This window comes from Schistocerca gregaria, chromosome 8, assembly GCF_023897955.1.
Source record: "Schistocerca gregaria isolate iqSchGreg1 chromosome 8, iqSchGreg1.2, whole genome shotgun sequence".
Classification (NCBI taxonomy): Eukaryota; Metazoa; Arthropoda; class Insecta; order Orthoptera; family Acrididae; genus Schistocerca; species Schistocerca gregaria.
In genome coordinates, this window is record NC_064927.1 from 279,366,256 (window position 1) to 279,385,388 (window position 19,133).

A 19,133-nucleotide genomic window follows, 5' to 3' on the forward strand; every position below is an offset into this window, starting at 1 on the left:
TGAGGAGCATAATAGTGAAGTCGAGTTGATATCTTGGTCACCAAATCTACCTGATCTGTACTTTAAGGGACATGTCTGAGATGCTGTTAGGGAGCTGCTGTCTGCATTCTCACAAAACACTGACCCGTAATTGTGACCGATGTATAGACATCTGGTGCAGAAACCTACCAAGGACTTATCGAATCTATGTTACATAGAATCACTGAAGTACTACTTTGCAAATGTGCAGCAACACATCTGTGGAGTAGCTGGTCATAACTTCTTGGCTCATCAGTGTATTTATAAGCGTAAAGGGTGTTATCTTTACAGATCTGCATACTCACAATTTCATATTAAAAGACATCTACCTAGAGAAATATCAACACAAGCTTGGGCACTGCATCACCTGAAACCATCTCTCTCCTAATATTTAATGGTCAATATTAGGTTCCACCTTTTTGCCCATTTGTAGATATGCAGGGACTTCTCCGCCGAGAGAACTGCCTTAATTTTATCTGTCATGATGAGTAGTACTGACTCAAATGTTTTTCTAGTGTATATAACTTCACGAAACTTTCTGCACATAGTATTGAATGATGTCCCACGTGTGGTAACTGTAATGGAAACAGACTGCACTTGGATTAAAATCCAAATACCTTGGAGCATATGATAGCAAATATTGGTGAATAAGTGTGTTGCTTTGCCTTTGCCTTGGCTTAACTTGTGGTAACAGTTGGCACTAGAATCTACGAAAATGATTGAATAAACACTTAACCAAATGCCACTTTTGTCTTTGAATGAACAGTTAACCAAATGGCCACCTTTGTCTTCTGATTTCTCTCATTGTCACAATCAAATGGCCATCTTTGTCTTCTTATTTCTCTCATTCTTAGCAAACCAACTTATGTTTCGCTCTTGAAATTGTAGTTGCCACCAGTATACAAATGACATCGTCACCAATCAGAGGTTAAACTTTGGCCCAGTCACTCATTCACCATTTTTAAACTAAGATGTCTGTCAGCCCAGCTCTGTATTTTCACAGTTTTAAGTTTTTGTAAATAGTCACTTCCTTTCTGTCACTTTTTTCCTAGAAAGGGAGACACTGATGGGAACAAAGACAGATCCACACTATATTTGCCAATTATCTCCAGAGAAAGTGCATATTATTTTTCCACACTTTGTTGCTATCCCCCTCTTTATCTTACCTGCAGCACATGCAGGTGTGTTTTGCTTCTGAACTTCAAAGTATGAATTCTTTTCCATCTTATGTTGAATTATCACAATCTTTGAAACCTCAGTTTAGCTGTTACCTTCATATAAGATGCAAAAAAATCCAGTTGTAAAATACAGTATATTTGAAGTTGCATGTATTAATCATCTTTCCACTGAATAGTTTCTTTCTTGTCATTTAATGGCTGGTGCAGTGTAAGTTGTCCATATATCATCGTGGCAAATAATTTTCTGTTCTGCAGCGGGTCTTGGAGAATTTCGGATCCGTGACCTAAATGATGAAATAAACAAACTACTTCGTGAGAAAGGCCATTGGGAAGCACAGATACGTGAGCTTGGTGGTCCAGATTATGCTAAAGTTGGACCTCGGATGCTGGACCATGAAGGGAAAGAAGTTCCAGGAAATCGTGGTTACAAATACTTTGGAGCTGCAAAGGACCTCCCTGGTAAGTTATATTTTGCATTTGTCTCTTGTGAAATCTGTCATGGTGATGTGAAATGAATGAATTTACAGGTTATTTAATAGGTAATTGAAACATAGTAGCATGCTGACCATGTACAGAGAAATTCATACTTCAGAAACAATTGTTACATCTCACAATACAGTTAGTTTTTAATTTTTTAAAATTGTTTATTTGTTCACTTATTTCAGCTACATATACTCCAAGTTTATCAGTAAAGGTTATTCCATAGAATGAAAGGATTTGCCTATCAGGAACTTAAGTATTAAATTTGCTACCAAATTTAGTTTTGCAGTATGTTAGGCATTTTACATTATCAAATATTTTGGTTGCAACTTTATTCAGCACCAGTCAAGTTAATGCTAGTTTTAATTATAAGTAATGGAGATATTGGTTTCTTTCTAGTGTTGTAATTATGGGCATTGCTATTCCTCCAGAACTGTGGTACCTTAGTTGTACTTTTAAAAAGTGCAAATCAGAGCTAATAAAATTTTTACATTGTATGCTACTACCCTCAACAGAACATTTTGTAATACAAACCTTTTATTAACTCTAAGGTTACTAGTTATTTGTCATATTAGAAAACTTATAATTAAAAATTAATGCAAACAGTGGGAGAGAGAAAATTGTTTTGAAGAGAACTGACCTCTAAGCCCTGGCTCCCACCTACAGCTCAGAGACAACATGAGTATAAAAAAAGGTTATTGACAACATTTCATCAACATGAAGATAATTGCAGCCAGAACATGAGCTTCGATAAAACACAGTTGTGAAGTGTGGCCTTGTTGGAGGAATCTTCTAGGTATTTATTGTAAAAAATGAAACCACAAAAACCATTATTGACAAGGGAACATCCACAGGGCTTGGAGTAACTTTCTCAAACCACATATACAGTGTGTACCGCTACCACCCCAGTCCGGACACCAAACTCAGCAAGAGTGTGAATAGAGCACTTATCTGGCATAGCGGGAACAAGAAAGACTCGTGATAATATAGGAGACCGGAATTTATACTTTTTTAAAATAGTTCTCTAAGCTCTGATTATTTAACAGTGCGTGACTCGCCACTTTGTTAATGTAGGATTGCGTGAGGTGCTTTTAGAATTTGTTAAAACTTATGTCTACGTGGAGCGTTCATACTGACAAAAAAAATGTAAACAAACCTCAGGGATTGTATTTTGTGTTATCATATTAAAATATTGCTGCAGGATATCTTTACTGTAGTGAAATTTAATTAAAAGAAATCTTTTAATGAAAGAAAGTATTTCCCTTTTTTTAAACATAATAATCTTCGTCTTGTCGAGAAGTGGCCAATATCTGAACTTAACTGACTGTTCTTAGTTTTTACCTTAGTATGGCATAAATTAATATATTCACTTTCCTTTCCTTAATAATTATGGAGTGAGTCTTTTACAGCGTCCATTGGCGACGGAGCGCAATGAAACTATTCCTATGCAAGATGTTGGCCAAGAATGGTCGATTGTTCGACTGTTCTTGTTGTTTATACCGTGTGCTGAAAACCTTACAAATAACATTTTTACTTCTGCATGAAGGTCACTAAGCACATGAAAGAAAAATGCACAATCAGCATAAAATACTATATATTATTTAAAATTTACAACTTACAATGCAAAATGGCCGCTGTGGTGTGCATTAGCTTCGAGGCTAGAACAGAGAGTTAGTAATAAAGCTAGTCTTTTTAGTTTCTTTTGCCAGTGAGTAAAAGAACATTTAATTACCACAAAGATCCTATACAGTTTTCTTATAGAGTCTGTTTTTACCATTATTATTTCATTTCATTATAAATTGCTGTGATGTAGTATTTTGTACCATGTATCGATACAAGTGGTGTAGGCTAGCTTTCAGGAGATCACACCCAACACCCATGTGCCCTCGTGGTCTTTGTTTGCCAGTGACTGGCAAAAAAGAATTTCTCATTTTAACAAGGACCTTATAGGAGGATTTTGAATTTTTACTGTAGCCAAGTGGCACCCATTCACTCACATGGGCCCTTGCTTTCCAGTGATTGGCAAAAATAGAATAAAAAATTTCTACCACTAGCACCTTAAAACACTGGATTTTGAAATGGTACTGATATATGGACACTCGCAGCACACCATCCTATGCCAACCTAGTTGTGGGCCATCTAGAGGAATGTTTCCTAAAAAGAATTCTAAAAAATAAAATAAAAATTTTCTACAACTAGAACCTTTAAACATTGGATTTTGAAATGGTACTGTATATATGGACACCTGCATTGCACCATCCTGTGCCAACCTAGTTGTGGGCCATCTAAAGGAATCTTTCCTAAAAAGAATCCTAAACCCCTCGCCTGGTTCAGATTCATTGATGACATTTTGGTGATCTGCATCGAGGGTGATAACACTGTATTCACATTCCTCCAGAACCTCAACATCATCTCCCCCATTCACTTCACCTGGTCATACTCAAATCAATAAGCCACCTTCCTAGATGTTGACCTCCATCTCAAAGATAGCTGCACCAATACCTCTGTCCTTACCAAACCTACCAACCACCTGCAGTACCTCCACTTCAATAGCTGCCACCCATTACATGACAAGAAGTCCTTCTCATACTACCTAACCACCTGTGCCATCACATCTACAGTGACGAGCGGTCCCTCTCAAAGTATACTAAGAGTCTCACCAAGACCTTTACAGACTATAATTACCCCTCCCAACCTTGTACAAAAAGAAATCTCCTGTGTCTTATCTTTCCAGTCATCCATCACCAGCCAAAGTCCAGATGTCGGGCCACACAGGAGCACTGCCCTTGTAACTCAATACCACCCAGGACTGGAGCAACTGAATTACAATATCTCCCAGGGTTTCAGCTACCTTTCATCATGCCCTGAAATAAGAAATGTTCTGCCCACTACCCTTCCTACAGTACATTCCTTTGCCCACCAAATCTACACAATATCCTCGTTCATCTCTTCACAACACCTGCTCCCACTCCCTTGTCTCGTAGCTCATATTCCTGTAATAGACCTAGATGCAAGACATGTCCCACACATCCTTTCACCACCATCACCTACTCCAGTCCAGTAACAAACATCACCTATCCCGTCAAAGGCAGGGCTACCTGTAGAACTAGTCATGTGATCTACAAGCTAAGCTGCAACCACTGTGCTGCATTGTACATGGACATGACAACCAACAAGCTCCCTGTCCACATACCGAGCGAGGTGGCGCATTGGTTAGCACACTGGACTCGCATTCGGGAGGACGACAGTTCAATCCCGTCTCCGGCCATCCTGATTTAGGTTTTCCGTGATTTCCCTAAATCCTTTCAGGCAAATGCCGAGATGGTTCCTTTGAAAGGGCACGGCCAATTTCCTTCCTAATCCTTCCCTAACCCTAGCTTGCGCTCCGTTTCTAATGACCTCGCTGTCGATGGGACGTTAAACACTAACCACCACTACCACCACCACCACCACCACCACCACCACCACCACCACCACCCTGTCCACATAAATGACCACCAACAAACTGTGGCCAAGAAACACCTGGACCACTCTGTTGCTGAGCACACCGCCCAACATGAGGTTCTTCATTTCAGTGACTGCTTCACAGCCCATGCCATATGGATTCTTCCCATCAACACTAGCTTTTCTGAATTGTGCAGGTGGGAACTCTCCCTGCAATGTATCCTATGTTCCTGTAACCCTTCTGGCCTCAACTTTCGTTAGTCATTGTCCTCACCCATTTTGCCCCTTCCCTGTTCCCATTCCAGCACTATATAGCCGTCATTCCACCAACACACAGTCTTTTCACTCCTCTCCTCCGCTACCTCTCTCCCCTCCCCCTCTCCCCCTCCCCCTCCGGCCTCCCTCGAATCACTGAACTGCACCTAGTTGCCATACCCTTTCTGCATCTCATCCCTGCATGCTCCCCAGCAGCACTTTACAATCCCCCACCCCTACCCTGCAACCCCCCTCCCCCCCCACAAAGTGTCCCTTACCCCCACACAGTTACCTCTCCATCATGTACTGCTGCTTGTAGCTTGGTGTCAGCTACCAGAGACTGTGTCATGTGTATGAGGTGTGTTTGCTTGAGTGTGTGTGGATGTTTGTGTCTGTTATCTATTTTTGACAACGGCTTCGTTGGCCAAAAGCTTGTTTTGTGATAGTCTGTCTGTTGTGCCTATCTGCAACTCAGCATCTCCTCTATATAGTAAGTAGCAACTATGCTTTCCATAATCTTGTTACTTTCCATCCTGGATTTTCCATTGTTTGATTTAGTTGTTTGGTTGGCATGCTGCAGGAATTGATTTCGAGGCCCATCAGGTAATGTGTGTGTGTGTGTGTGTGTGTGTGTGTGTGTGTGTGTGTGTGTGTGTGTGTGTTTAACCTGTATCAAAATGGCTATTGTCATTATTTTTATTCAGTTAATAATTTTAAGTAAAGTTTTTTCATTTCTAATTCTTGCATTATCATTTTAATCATCATATTAACTGCTATGCTCTAAAATAAAAGTTTTTTTGGGGATTGCTCAATGCGAGGATACGGAACAAAAAAGCTCTAATCAACTTATGTCTGGAAATGCATGTTTCCGTGCTAGAGACTATTTATTCATTCATACTTTGTTACAGAGACGACAGTCTAACAGTCACAGTTACAGTATGCATTATTCCTCCTAGATGGTTAGTATTGTTCCCCACGTCATGCCCTAGCATCTGCTCCAGCCATAGACATTAGTAATGTTGTGTCTGATTCACGTCTCTTGCTGACTCACTTTCTAATGGATGTAATAGTGTTGCACACAATGGCTCCACATTCGAATTAAGAGTTTGCCTACATGGTGTTTACTTCTGCAAAGGCAAATGGCAGTGGCAGCAAGGTTGCATCAGGAAACCTACCCCCGCCAACAACCACCACAGCATTCAATGTTTGCAACAGTGTATCACCATTTGTCTGAAACAGGGTCGTTTCAGGAAGCATGAAATCATAAAGGACGTACTCAAAATGTTTGGACACCAGACTTGGAGGTAAAAGTTATTAGCATTGTGGAAGGCAATGTCAGTACAGGGTAAGCCAGACAACCGTGTGCAACGTTCTCCGTGACAATTGTTACTTCCCTTATCAATTACAGTGCGTGCAGGGCTTACCAGTGACATACTTTCCACATTGGGAGCAGTTTTGTCACTGGTTACTTCACCAGGCAATTACGATTGTGGGATTTGTGTCATCTGTCCTGTTCACAGATGAGGCCACCTTTACGCGCAGTGGTATATCCACCGTTCATAACAGTTGTCTGTGGGATAGTATGTAGAACTCCCATGGTACGGTGACAGTGAATCATCAGCATTGGTACAGCCAGAATGTGTAGACCGTGATAATTGGCAGCATATTTTGGGAACAGTCTTCCTTCCACATTGCCTAAAAGGTCAGAACTCTCAGTGTTTCTTGCTGATGGCTTTGCCTCTCCTGCTGGAAATTGTGCTGTTGATGATTCAGAGAGTTATGTGGATGCTACATGATGGTGCTCCAGCCCACATCACCGTTAACATGTGGACACATCTCGATTGTCTCTTCACTGGTTGATGAATCAGACAAGGGGGGTCCAGCTGCGGGGCCTGCTCATTCACCGGATCTCAACCCAGGCGATTTCCAGTTATGGGACCATCTCAGATGTATTGTGTATGCAGAGCCCATTCCAGATGTGGAGACACTGGAACAGCGTATTCATGCTGCCTTTGACACTGTGTGGATGCAACTTGGCTGATGTGAACGTGTGAGACAGAACGTGGTATGGAGCATATACGCATGCATTGAGGCACATGCAAACCATTTTTAACACCTTCAATAACTGTGGCTGCGCATACAGTCCTCAGTATTCGTAACAATGTGTGATTGAATAAATGGTCTCTAGTATGGAAACTACTAAAGATACTAAAAGGTATCAGATAGATTATATAATGGTAAGACAGAGATTTAGGAATCAGGTTTTAAATTGTAAGACATTTCCAGGGGCAGATGTGAACTCTGACCACAATCTATTGGTTATGAACTGTAGATTAAAACTGAAGAAACTACGAAAAGGTGCTAATTTAAGGAGATGGGACCTGGATAAACTGAAAGAACCAGAGGTTGTAGAGAGTTTCAGAGAGATCATAAGGCAACAATTGACAGGAATGGAGGAAAGAAATACAGTAGAAGAAGAATGGGTAACTCTGAGGGATGAAGTAGTGAAGGCAGCAGAAGATCAAGTAGGTAAAAAGACGAGGGCTAATAGAAATCCTTGGGTAACAGAAGAAATATTGAATTTAATTGATGAAAGGAGAAAGTATAAAAATGCAGTAAATGAAGCAGACAAAAAGGAATACAAACGTCTCAAAAATGAAATCGACAGGAAGTGCAAAATGGCTAAGCAGGGATGGCTAGAGGACAAATTTAAGGATGTAGAGGCTTATTTCACTAGAGGTAATATAGATACTGCCTACAGGAAAATTAAAGAGACCTTTGGAGAAAAGAGAGCCACTTGTATGAATATCAAGAGCTCAGATGGAAACCCACTTCTAAGCAAAGAAGGGAAGGCGGAAAGGTGGAAGGAGTATATAGAGGGTTTATACAAGGGCGATGTACTTGAGGACAATATTATCGATATGGAAGAGGATGTAGATGAAGACGAAATGGGAGATAAGATACTGCGTGAAGAGTTTGACAGAGCAATGAAAGACCTGAGTCGAAACAAGGCCCCAGGAGTAAACAACATTCCATTAGAACTACTGACGGCCTTGGGAGAGCCAGTCCTGACAAAACTCTACCATCTGGTGAGCAAGATGTATGAGACAGGTGAAATACCCTCAGGCTTCAAGAAGAATATAATAATTCCAGTCTCAAAGATAGCAGGTGTTGACAGCTGTGAAAATTACCAAACTATCAGTTTAATAAGTCACAGCTGCAAAATACTAACGCGAATTATTTACAGATGAATGGAAAACTGGTAGAAGCGGACCTTGGGGAAGATCAGTTTGGATTCCGCAGAAATGTTGGAACATGTGAGGCAATACTAACCTTACGACTTATCTTAGAAGAAAGATTAAGAAAAGGCAAACCTAAGTTTCTAGCATTTGTAGACTTTGAGAAAGCTTTTGACAATATTAACTGGGATATTCTCTTTCAAATTCTGAAGGTGGCAGGGGTGAAATACAGGGAGCGTAAGGCTATTTACAATTTGTACAGAAACCAGATGGCAGTTATAAGAGTCGAGGGGCATGAAAGGGAAGCAGTGGTTGGGAAGGGAGTGAGGTAGGGTTGTAGTCTCTCCCCGATGTTATTCAATCTGTATATTGAGCAAGCAGTAAAGGAAACAAAAGAAAAATTCGGAGTAGGTATTAAAATCCGTGGAGAAGAAATGAAAATGTTGGGGTTCGCCGATGGCATTGTAATTCTGTCAGAGACAGCAAAGAACTTGGAGGAGCAGTTGAACGGAATGGATAGTGTCTTGAATGGAGGATATAAGATGAACATCAACAAAAGCAAAACGAGGATAATGGAATGTAGTCAAATTAAGTCGGGTTATGCTGAGGGAATTAGATTAGGAAATGAGACATTTAAAGTAGTAAAGGAGTTTTGCTATTTGGGGAGCAAAATAACTGATGATGGTCGAAGTAGAGAGGATATAAAATGTAGACTGGCAATGACAAGGAAAGCATTTCTGAAGAAGAGAAATTTGTTAACATCGAGTATAGATTTAAGTGTCAGGAAGTAGCTTCTGAAAGTATTTGTATGGAGTGTAGCCATGTATGGAAGTGAAACATGGATGATAAATAGTTTCGACAAGAAGAGAATAGAAGCTTTTGAAATGTGGTGCTACAGAAGATTGCTGAAGATTAGATGGGTAGATCACATAACTAATGAGGAGGTATTGAATAGAATTGGGGAGAAGAGGAGTTTGTGGCACAACTTGACAAAAAGAAGGGACCGGTTGGTAGGACATAGGACATGTTTTGAGGCATCAAGGGATCACAAATTTAGCTTTGGAGGGCAGCTTGGAGGGTAAAAATCGTAGAGGGAGACCAAGAGATGAATACACTAAGCAGATTCAGAAGGATGTAGGTTGCAGTAGTTACTGGGAGATGAAGAAGCTTGTACAGGATAGAGTAGCATGGAGAGCTGCATCAAACCAGTCTCAGGACTGAAGACCACAACAACAACAACAACAACACAACAGTATGGAAACCATGCATTTCCGGACATAAGTTGATTACAGCTGTTTTGTTCTATATCCTTTCATTGATCAATCCCTAGAGTTTGTACTGTAGCAGAAAAAATCACCCTTCATTTGTCTAGGTGATTAAGTGATTAACATTGCAAGGATCACGTGTTACTGTAAGCATGAGATAAGCCATTGCAAATGTGAACTAATGGCACACTAATAACCAATGTAACTGTCAGAATGTTGAATGCAAACATGGGTGCATTGTGTTGTACATGTTAGGGATGTCATTTTGTGGGATGGAGTTACATGTCTGTTACACTTGGCAGTCAATAAAGGGACAGTTAATGCTTTTTGTGGATGACACAGGAGTTGTAGTCTGATGATGTCCCGTGTGTGCTTGTTGTAGTCTGATGATGTCCCGTGTGTGCTTGATTGGAGACAGATCTGGTGCTTGAGCAGGCCAAAGCAACATGTCAGCATTCTGTAGAGCATGTTGGGTTACAACAGTGGTGTGTAGGCGAGTGTTATCATGTTGGAAAACACCTCCTGGGGTGCTGTTCATGAGCGGCAGCCCAACATGTCGAATCACCAGACTGACATTGAAATGAAGATGTGTGTGATAACAATGAGAGTGCACCTGCTCTCATATAAAATCACACCCCAGACCATAACTGCAGATGTAGGTCCAGTATGTTTAGCACACAGACAGGTTGATTGCAGGCCCTCAACTAGCCTCCTAATCAACACACAGCCATCACTGGCACCAAGGAAGAACTACCTTTCATCAGCAAACACAACAGGCTTCCACCCTGCCCTCCGATGAGCTATGGCGTGACACCACTGAAGTCAGAAATGGCAGTGGTTGCCATAAGTTTTGTGAGTAGTAGGTTATGGTGTGGGATTTATTCAAAGTATTTTCATTTTGGGAACACAGTGGGGAAACCAGTGGGCATTCCAATGAGATCCTCTCCTGGGAATGCAGAATCTGTAGTAGAAATAAGTTGATAGAGGAACAGGAGCAGAAGATCTGTGCCCTTCAGGTGCAGTTACAATACACAAAGGAGGAACTAGATAGGTTGAGGAGGGTGTAGAGTGCTGGGGAATGGGAACTGGCAGTTGGGAAGAAGGCATTTAGGAGGAGAAGGTATTCAGACAGTTTTACTGTGAGTATATGCAATAGAGTTGACCAACTGTCAGAGTTGAGTGGAGAGGAGCCTCTCATAGCTGTAGGTGTAGGAAACATGCAGCAGTCTTCAGCAGTAAGGAGGCATAGTTAGTTGCAAAGTCTAACAGAAAGAAGAAGGTACCCCTGCTAGATAGTTCGCATGGTAGAGGTGTAGGCCAGCAGTTGCAGGAAGTGTTGGGGAGTGAGTACCAAGTCACCAGCATTGTGAAGCCAAGTGCAGGGTTGGCTCAGGTGAGTGAGAGCATAGGGGAGTTAGACAGGAATTATACAAAAAAAGGATCAGTTAGTGATAGTGGATGGCACAGAAAATAGTCTTGATAGGGGTGGTGAATATGATGTAGGTGGGGACCTAGTAAAGATGCCTTGTGTAAGGAGGAGAAATGTGTACCATCACGTTTCCGACTTTGATAAAGGTCGGATTGTAACCTATTGCGATGGCAGTTTATCGTATTGTGACATTGCTGCTTGCGTTGGTCGAGATCTAATGACTTTTAGCAGAATATGGCATCGATGGGTTCAGGAGGGTAATACGGAACGCCGTGCTGGATTCCAACAGCCACGTATCACTAGCAGTCGAGATGAAGGCATCTTATGCGCATGGCTGTAACGGATCGTGCAGCCAGGTCTCAATCCCTGAGTCAACAGATGGGAATGTTTGCAAGACAACAACCATGTGCATGAACAGTTCGACGACTTTTGCAGCAGCATGAACTATCAGCTCGCAGACCATGGCTGCGGTTATCCTTGATGCTGCTTCAGACAGGAGCGTACTCAATGACAAACCTGGGTGCATGAATGGCAAAATGTCGTTTTTTTGGATGAATCCAGGTTCTGTTTACAGCATCATGATGGTCCGTGTTTGGCAACATTGCGGTGAACGCACATTGCAAGCGTGTATTTGTCATCGATGTACTGGCGTATCACCCAGCGTGATGATATGAGGTGCCATTGGTTACACGTCTCGGTCACCTCTTGTTCGCATTGACGGCTGTTTGAACAGTGGCTCTATCCTTCATTCAATCCCTGTGAAACCCTAGATTTCAGCAGGATAATGCATGACCACATGTTGCAGGTCCTGTACGGGTCTTTCTAGGTTTCAGAAAATGTTCGACATCTGCCCCGGCCAGCACATTCTCCAGATGTCACACCAATTGATAATGTCTGGTCAATGGTGGCCGAGCAACTGGCTCATCACAGTATGCCAATCACTACTCTTGATGAACTGTGGTATGTTGAAGCTGCATGGGCAGCTGTACCTCTACACGCCATCCAAGCTCTGTTTGACTCAATGCCCAGGCGTATCAAGGTTGTTATTACGGCCAGAGGTGGTTGTTCTGGGTACTGATTTCTCAGGATCTATGCACCCAAATTGCGTGAAAATGTAATCACATGCCAGTTCTAGTATAATATATTTGTCCAATGAATACCCATTTATCATCTGCATTTCTTCTTGGTGTAGCAATTTTAATGGTCAGTAGTGTAATTTGACAATTCAGAGGCTCCTGTACCAGGACACAGATTAGCTGGCTGCTTTTCAGGGAGTTCCTTGCGGAGTGGGAAGTGGCCGTGTATGTAAAAAATGATGTTTCATTTGAGTCCAGAGACATATCACTGCACTGCACTCAACATATATTTGAAGGTTGTGGAGGGGCAGTTGAATTGAGTGAAACTAAACTTTTAATTGTTGTTGTTTATAGATCCCCTAACTCTGAATTTAGAGCATTCTTGCTCAAGCTACAGAGGGTTTTTGGTTCACTTTATAGGAAGTACCGGAAATTTGTTACATGTGAAGATTTCAATATTAATTTTGTATGTGATTGTGCAAGAAGAAGGATGTTGGTAGATCTCCTAAAATCATATGATCTGATGCTGACTGTGTTTTATCTGACTATGGCGCAGGGCCTCCCAAGGCCGTCAGTAGTTCCAATGGAATGTTGTCTACTCTGGGGGCCTTGTTTCGACTCCGGTCTTTCAGTGCTCTGTCAAACTCTTCACGCAGTATCATATCTCCCATTTCATCTTCATCCACATCCTCTTCCATTTCCATAATATTGTCCTCAAGTACATCACCCTTGTATAGACCCTCTATATACTCCTTCCACCTATTCATACACGTGGTTCTCTTCTCTCCAAAGGTCTCTTTAATTTTCCTGTAGGCAGTATCTACCTTACCCCTAGTGAGATAAGCCCCTACATCCTTACATTTGTCCTCTAGCCATCCCTGCTTAGCCATTTTGCACTTCCTGTCGATCTTATTTTTGAGACATTTGCATTCCTTTTTGCCTGCTTCATTTACTGCATTTTTATATTTTCTCCTTTCATCAATTAAATTCAATATTTCTTCTGTTACCCAAGGATTTCTACTAGCCCTCGTCTTTTTACCTACTTGATTATCTGCTGCCTTCACTACTTCATCCCTCATAGCTATCCATTCTTCTTCTACTGTATTTGTTTCCCCCATTTCTGTCAATTGTTCCCTTACGCTCTCCCTGAAACTCTGTACAACCTTTGGTTCTTTTACTTTATCCAGGTCATATCTCCTTAAGTTCCCTCCTTTTTGCAGTTTCTTCAGTTTTAATCTACAGGTCATAACCAATAGATTGTGGTCAGAGTCCACATCTGCCCCTGGAAATGTCTTACAATTTAAAACCTGATTCCTAAATCTCTGTCTTACCATTATATAATCTATCTGATACCTTTTAGTATCTCCAGGGTTCTTCCATGTATACAACCTTCTTTCATGATTCTTAAACCAAGTATTAGCTATGATTAAGATGTGCTCTGTGCAAAATTCTACCAGGCGGCTTCCTCTTTCATTTCTTAGCCCCAATCCACATTCACCTACTACGTTTCTTTCTCTCCCTTTTCCTACTGCCAAATTCCAGTCACCCATGACTATTAAATTTTCATCACCCTATACTATCTGAATAATTTCTTTTATTTCATCATACATTTCTTCAATTTCTTCATCATCTGCAGAGCTAGTTGGCATATAAACTTGTACTACTGTAGTAGGTGTGGGCTTCGTATCTATCTTGGCCACAATAATGCGTTCACTATGCTGTTTGTAGTAGCTTACCCACATTCAATTATGTGGTATGCAAATAGAATAGCTATTTCACAGGATAAAATTAAAACCATGTGGTCTGTTGTGAAGGAAGTGTATGGTCTGCAGCACAAGGTCAACGATATAAAGTCAGTTCATAGTAAAATATTTCTGTTACTCATAAGTCAGATATATGTACATTACGTATCAACAATTGTTTTCAAAGTGTTGCTAGTAAATTAAATAAAATATTAGTTTCTACAGAGAATCATATTAAACTCTTGGAAAATGCCTTTATTGATGTCTGAAATACTCATCTGTGATACTGACAAGTGGGAGATTGAGTCAATAATTAAATCACTGAAGACTAAGGACTGTTATGGATGTGAGGGAGTGCCTAGCAGAATATTAAAGTACTGTGCTGCACATGTTATCCATGTACTTAGCCATATTTGTAATTTTTCCTTTAAGAATGGTCAGTTTCCTGAACGGTTAAAGTACCCAGTAGTAAAGCTGCATTATAAAAAGGGAGAAAGTGATAAAGTAGGCAATTTGAGACCTATTTCTGTGCCATCAATGTTTGCTAAAGTTATTGAAAATCCTGTGTATGTAAGGATAATTGATCATTTTATATCACATAATTTTCTATCAAATGTACAGTTCAGCTTTCGAAGTGGTTTAACAACTGAAAATGATATATTCTCTCTTGTCTGTGAGGTACTTGTGGATTAAACAAAAGATCTCAAATGCTAGGCATCTTTTTTTTTATTTAACTAAGGTGTTTGAGTTGATCACAAAATATTGCTCCAGAAGTTGGACCATTACAGAATACGGGGAGTAGCTCACAATTGGTCCATCTCTTACTTTAACAACAGACAGCAAAAGGTCATTATTCACAGTGTTGAGAATGGCTTTGATGTGGGGTCTGAGTGTGGTACGGTTAAATGGGGGGTGCTCCAGGGATCACTGTTAGGGCCACTCCTGTTCCTTATTTATATAGGCCTAAATAATATTCCCTCTATTATCACGGATAATTCTAAAATATTTCTGTTTGCTGATGAAACTAGCTTGGTAGTAAAGGATGTTGCGTGCAACATTGGCTCTTTCGAGTAGTGCAGTTCATGACATAAGTTCATGGCTTGTAGAAAATAAACTAATGCTAAATCACAGTAAGACTCAGTTTTTACAGGTTCTAACACAAAGTTCAGCAAAACACAACGTTTTGATTTCAAAGAATGGGCTTATGACCTGTAAACTGAACAGTTCAAATTTCTAGGTGTTCATATAGATAGTAAATTGTCATGGAAAGCCCACATTCAGGATCTTGTTCAAAGACTCAATGCTGCCATTTGTACTATTTGAATGGTATCTGAAGTATGTGATCATTAACATGAAAATTAGTCTACTTTGCTTATTTTCATCCACTTGTGTCCTGTGGTATATTTTGGGATAACTCTTCCCATTCTAAAAGTATATTTTTGGCTCAGAAATGGTCAGTTCGAGCGATAAGTGGTGTACGTTCATGAAGCTCTTTGTCAACCCCTGTTCACTAGTCTGGGTATTTTGACATTTCCCTGTCAATATACATATTCTACACTGTCATTTCTTGTCAACAATATCAGCTTATTCACAAGAAGTAGCAGCTTTCACTCAGTTAATATGCGGCAGAAATCTAATCTGCATTTGGATTGCACTTACTTAAGTCTCGTGCAGGAAGGTGTGCAGTATATTGCTGCATCAATTTACAATAAGCTACCACAAGAATTCAAAAATCTTAGCAGCAACCCACACACTTTCAAATTGAAACTGAAGAGTTTCCTCGTGCATCACTCCTTCTATTCTGTTGAGGAGTTCCTTAAAAAATTAAGCTGATTCTTATATTGTTGACTGCATTTACTTAAACTTATGACTTGACTTTTTTGGGTTAATAAACTTTTTATTTTATCTGTTATTACTTTTATGTTGTAATTTGATGTACTGACATGTTCCATGTCCACGGAGATTTGCTCCTCAATTTGGTCCTACAGAGCAAAATGTGTAAATAAAATAAAAGAGGAATGCACCCTACAGGGTGTCTGGCTTGGAGCTGTCCTTGAGGTAACTGATTTTTAACAGTTTGTTGTGTCATTGTGGTGCCAACTGGTGCACAAGCCATATGCCGAACACAATTGTCTTCCCTCTTGGTAGTGCCATGAGGCCATCTGGAGCCCAATCTTCTTGTGACTACCACTCCACTGCCATAAATCGTGCACAGTGGCCACATTCGTGCCAGGTCCACGGTTGCATGCTTTGTGGCCTGCACCACGCCGTCCTTGGTCATCATGGATACCTACTCAGAATACCCATATGTGGTATGACTGATGCCAGCAGCACTACCTTTGTCCAGATTTGGCCACAAATGGCTTACCTTGCGGTTTGGTCTCTGTTAATTGACCCGAGTTCACCGTGTCTGCTCTCCAAGAGTTCCGTTGTGTGGCCAATGGCGTAAAACATATTCTCTGCCTTCAGTTCCATCCTTCTTCAAATGGTGAAGTGGAATGTTCATTTGGACCTTAAAGCAACAAATGAAGAGAGCTGTCAACTCTTATGGCCCTACATCGGTCCTCACCCTGTTTCTTCAGCATCTCTTGCATCATACCCATCAACAGTTGTAGTCCTGCCAAGCTGTTCCATGCGTGTGGTGTTATCCACCCGGTGCAGCTGGGTGGGCCTGCTCCTATGGAAGTACTATGGTTTGGATGCTGGTGACTGTAATAGAGACCCATGGGCAACAATTTACATCTGTCCAGAAACAGAAGAGGCTCAACACTGCCACAATATCCAGCCTCAAGCACAAATGACCCAGTGCTGCCCATTCCCCCTCCCACTCCCTCTCCCCCCTCTCCCTCTCCCATAAACATGAGACCCCAGGGCCAGTGCCATGGCAACAACTCTCCATGGGTGCTCCAACACTACCTTCAGCATCCACAGGGATTGGGGAAACCCTCCGGCACCCTCACCTCCAGTGCCGTCATAGAGGACACCACTGACCTTCCTCTCTTTCCACAACCAGCAATCAATGGGACCTGCTCTTCACCTATACATTCTTTCTGCCCCCCCCCCTCCCCACCTCCCATGGCATCGCTTGGGGAATTACTACTCTTACATGCCTGTTGCGTGTTGGGGGGGTGGGGGTTACTTGCCATACAGTCACGATCTTTGGCCACATCTTGAATCTCTCTCTGACATTGTCATCATTTTGGCAACTGTTTTCCATAGTGCCTCCTTGTCATCTAAGTTGTTTGTCCTTGGCATGGTCTGTCGCCTTGTTCGTAACGTGTCTGTCGCGTTTAGTTCACCTTCCGTGGTTGTGTTATTCTCATTTATTTAAACATGAAGTTCCATAGGACCAAATTGAGGAGCAGCTCCCTACCTACCTGGTGGCTTCCTTCTTTCCTCCCGGAGCTCTGGTGTGCACACTGATATCTGGCTTATGCATTTATGTAGCAGAACAAAAAAAGGAGGAAAGATTTTAATGGATGCCAGGCACTGCAAGAGTGTAGGACACGCTGGAGAGACATTTGTCACCCATATATTTCACAGAAGCTTGTGCTGGAATGGATTATCCAAATGTCCCGCATAATGAAGCAACTGTTGAAATTATTTATTTTGCTGTGAGCAGCATGATCAGTAACTGGATGGTCTAGTTCGTAGTTTGCCATAGTTGGGCAGTGTCCATTGATCCGGATAGACAGTTGGTTACTTACCATGTTGATCAGAATATTTTGCAGTAATTGCAGCATGGCTGCTTTCACGTGTGACCCTCTTTTCTGTTGGGTAGGAAATGAATATGATGAGTGCAGTAGGATTTGGTGGGTGGGTGTATGGAGGAGTTCTTGCAGTTGGGCCTACTACAAGGGATCGTGGGATTATTCTGTAGGTTGGTTGGGTGGCAGAACACTTCTTTGGGTGATGTAACTAGTGTTTTGGATTGGATATTCCTCATATCAGGTCAAGGTGATTGGTAGTCGAAGCTGTGGTGAAGGATGTGGTTGAGCTTTTGAATGTCAGAGTCATGCTTGGAGATCAGAGGAGTGTTGATCGGTGGCTGGTTACCACATTTGCTAGTGTTAGAGGAAGAAGTGACACAGGATATCTGTTTATGGATGAGTTGGATAAGATATTGTCTGTCAAAGGATTTGGTAGAGTTATCAGTATATTTTGACTACTCCTGCTTTCCATATGCAAATACAGTGTCCATGGGCAACAGTGCTGTAAGGAAGAGACCTTTTGACATGAAGCAGATGACAGCTGATAAATTGGAGGTACTGTTGTCGATTGCTTTGCTTCTTATGAACAGACATATTTTTGGAGCCATCAGAGATGTGGAGATTGACACATAGAAAGATTGCTAGTTGATTTGAGAAGAACGAGGTGAATTACATTTAGGAGAAGGTGTTGAGAATATGGAGAAAAGAGCAAAGGTTGTCATTGCCATGATTCCACATTATGAAAATGTTTCCATAGAATGGTGCCATGCAAGTATCTATGTCATTATCATGGGGTCATTCCATGTGAAATCAACCAATTAAAAAATAAATTTGAACTTTGATGATTTAGAACTTTGTGATCTTTTGTTGTTTTATTCTAACTATCAAAATAGATAAAATCAAAAACTGTGATTTTTGCTATATTTCAAAACCTTAACATGGCCATATCTCAGTAAATAATTGAGGTATAGAACTGAAATTTTTGGTAAGTCACATCAACTTCGTTTTTAGATATATTTTTCCCACGTGGAATGTTTCCCTCTCTCTCTCTCTCTCTCTCTCTCTCTCTCTCTATATATATATATATATATATATATATATATATATATATATATATATATATATATATTACCCAACGAAAGCGCTGGCAGATCAATAGACACACAAACATACACACAAAATTCAAGCTTTCGCAACCAACAGTTGCTTCATCAGGAAAGAGGGAAGGAGAGGGAAAGACGAAAGGATGTGGGTTTTAAGGGAGAGGGTAAGGAGTCATTCCAATCCCGGGAGCGGA

The 19,133-nt window shown here is 41.1% G+C and overlaps 1 protein-coding gene across 1 annotated transcript in view; it reads left to right on the top strand.

The window, feature by feature from the left end:
• Positions 1–19,133, top strand: part of LOC126284358 (pre-mRNA-splicing factor ISY1 homolog) — a 49,756-nt gene that overhangs the window by 10,571 nt on the left and 20,052 nt on the right. The window contains exon 4 of the mRNA XM_049983225.1: positions 1,452–1,655. Within this exon, the coding sequence (XP_049839182.1) occupies positions 1,452–1,655 (204 nt within the window). The remainder of the gene's footprint in view (positions 1–1,451; positions 1,656–19,133) is intronic.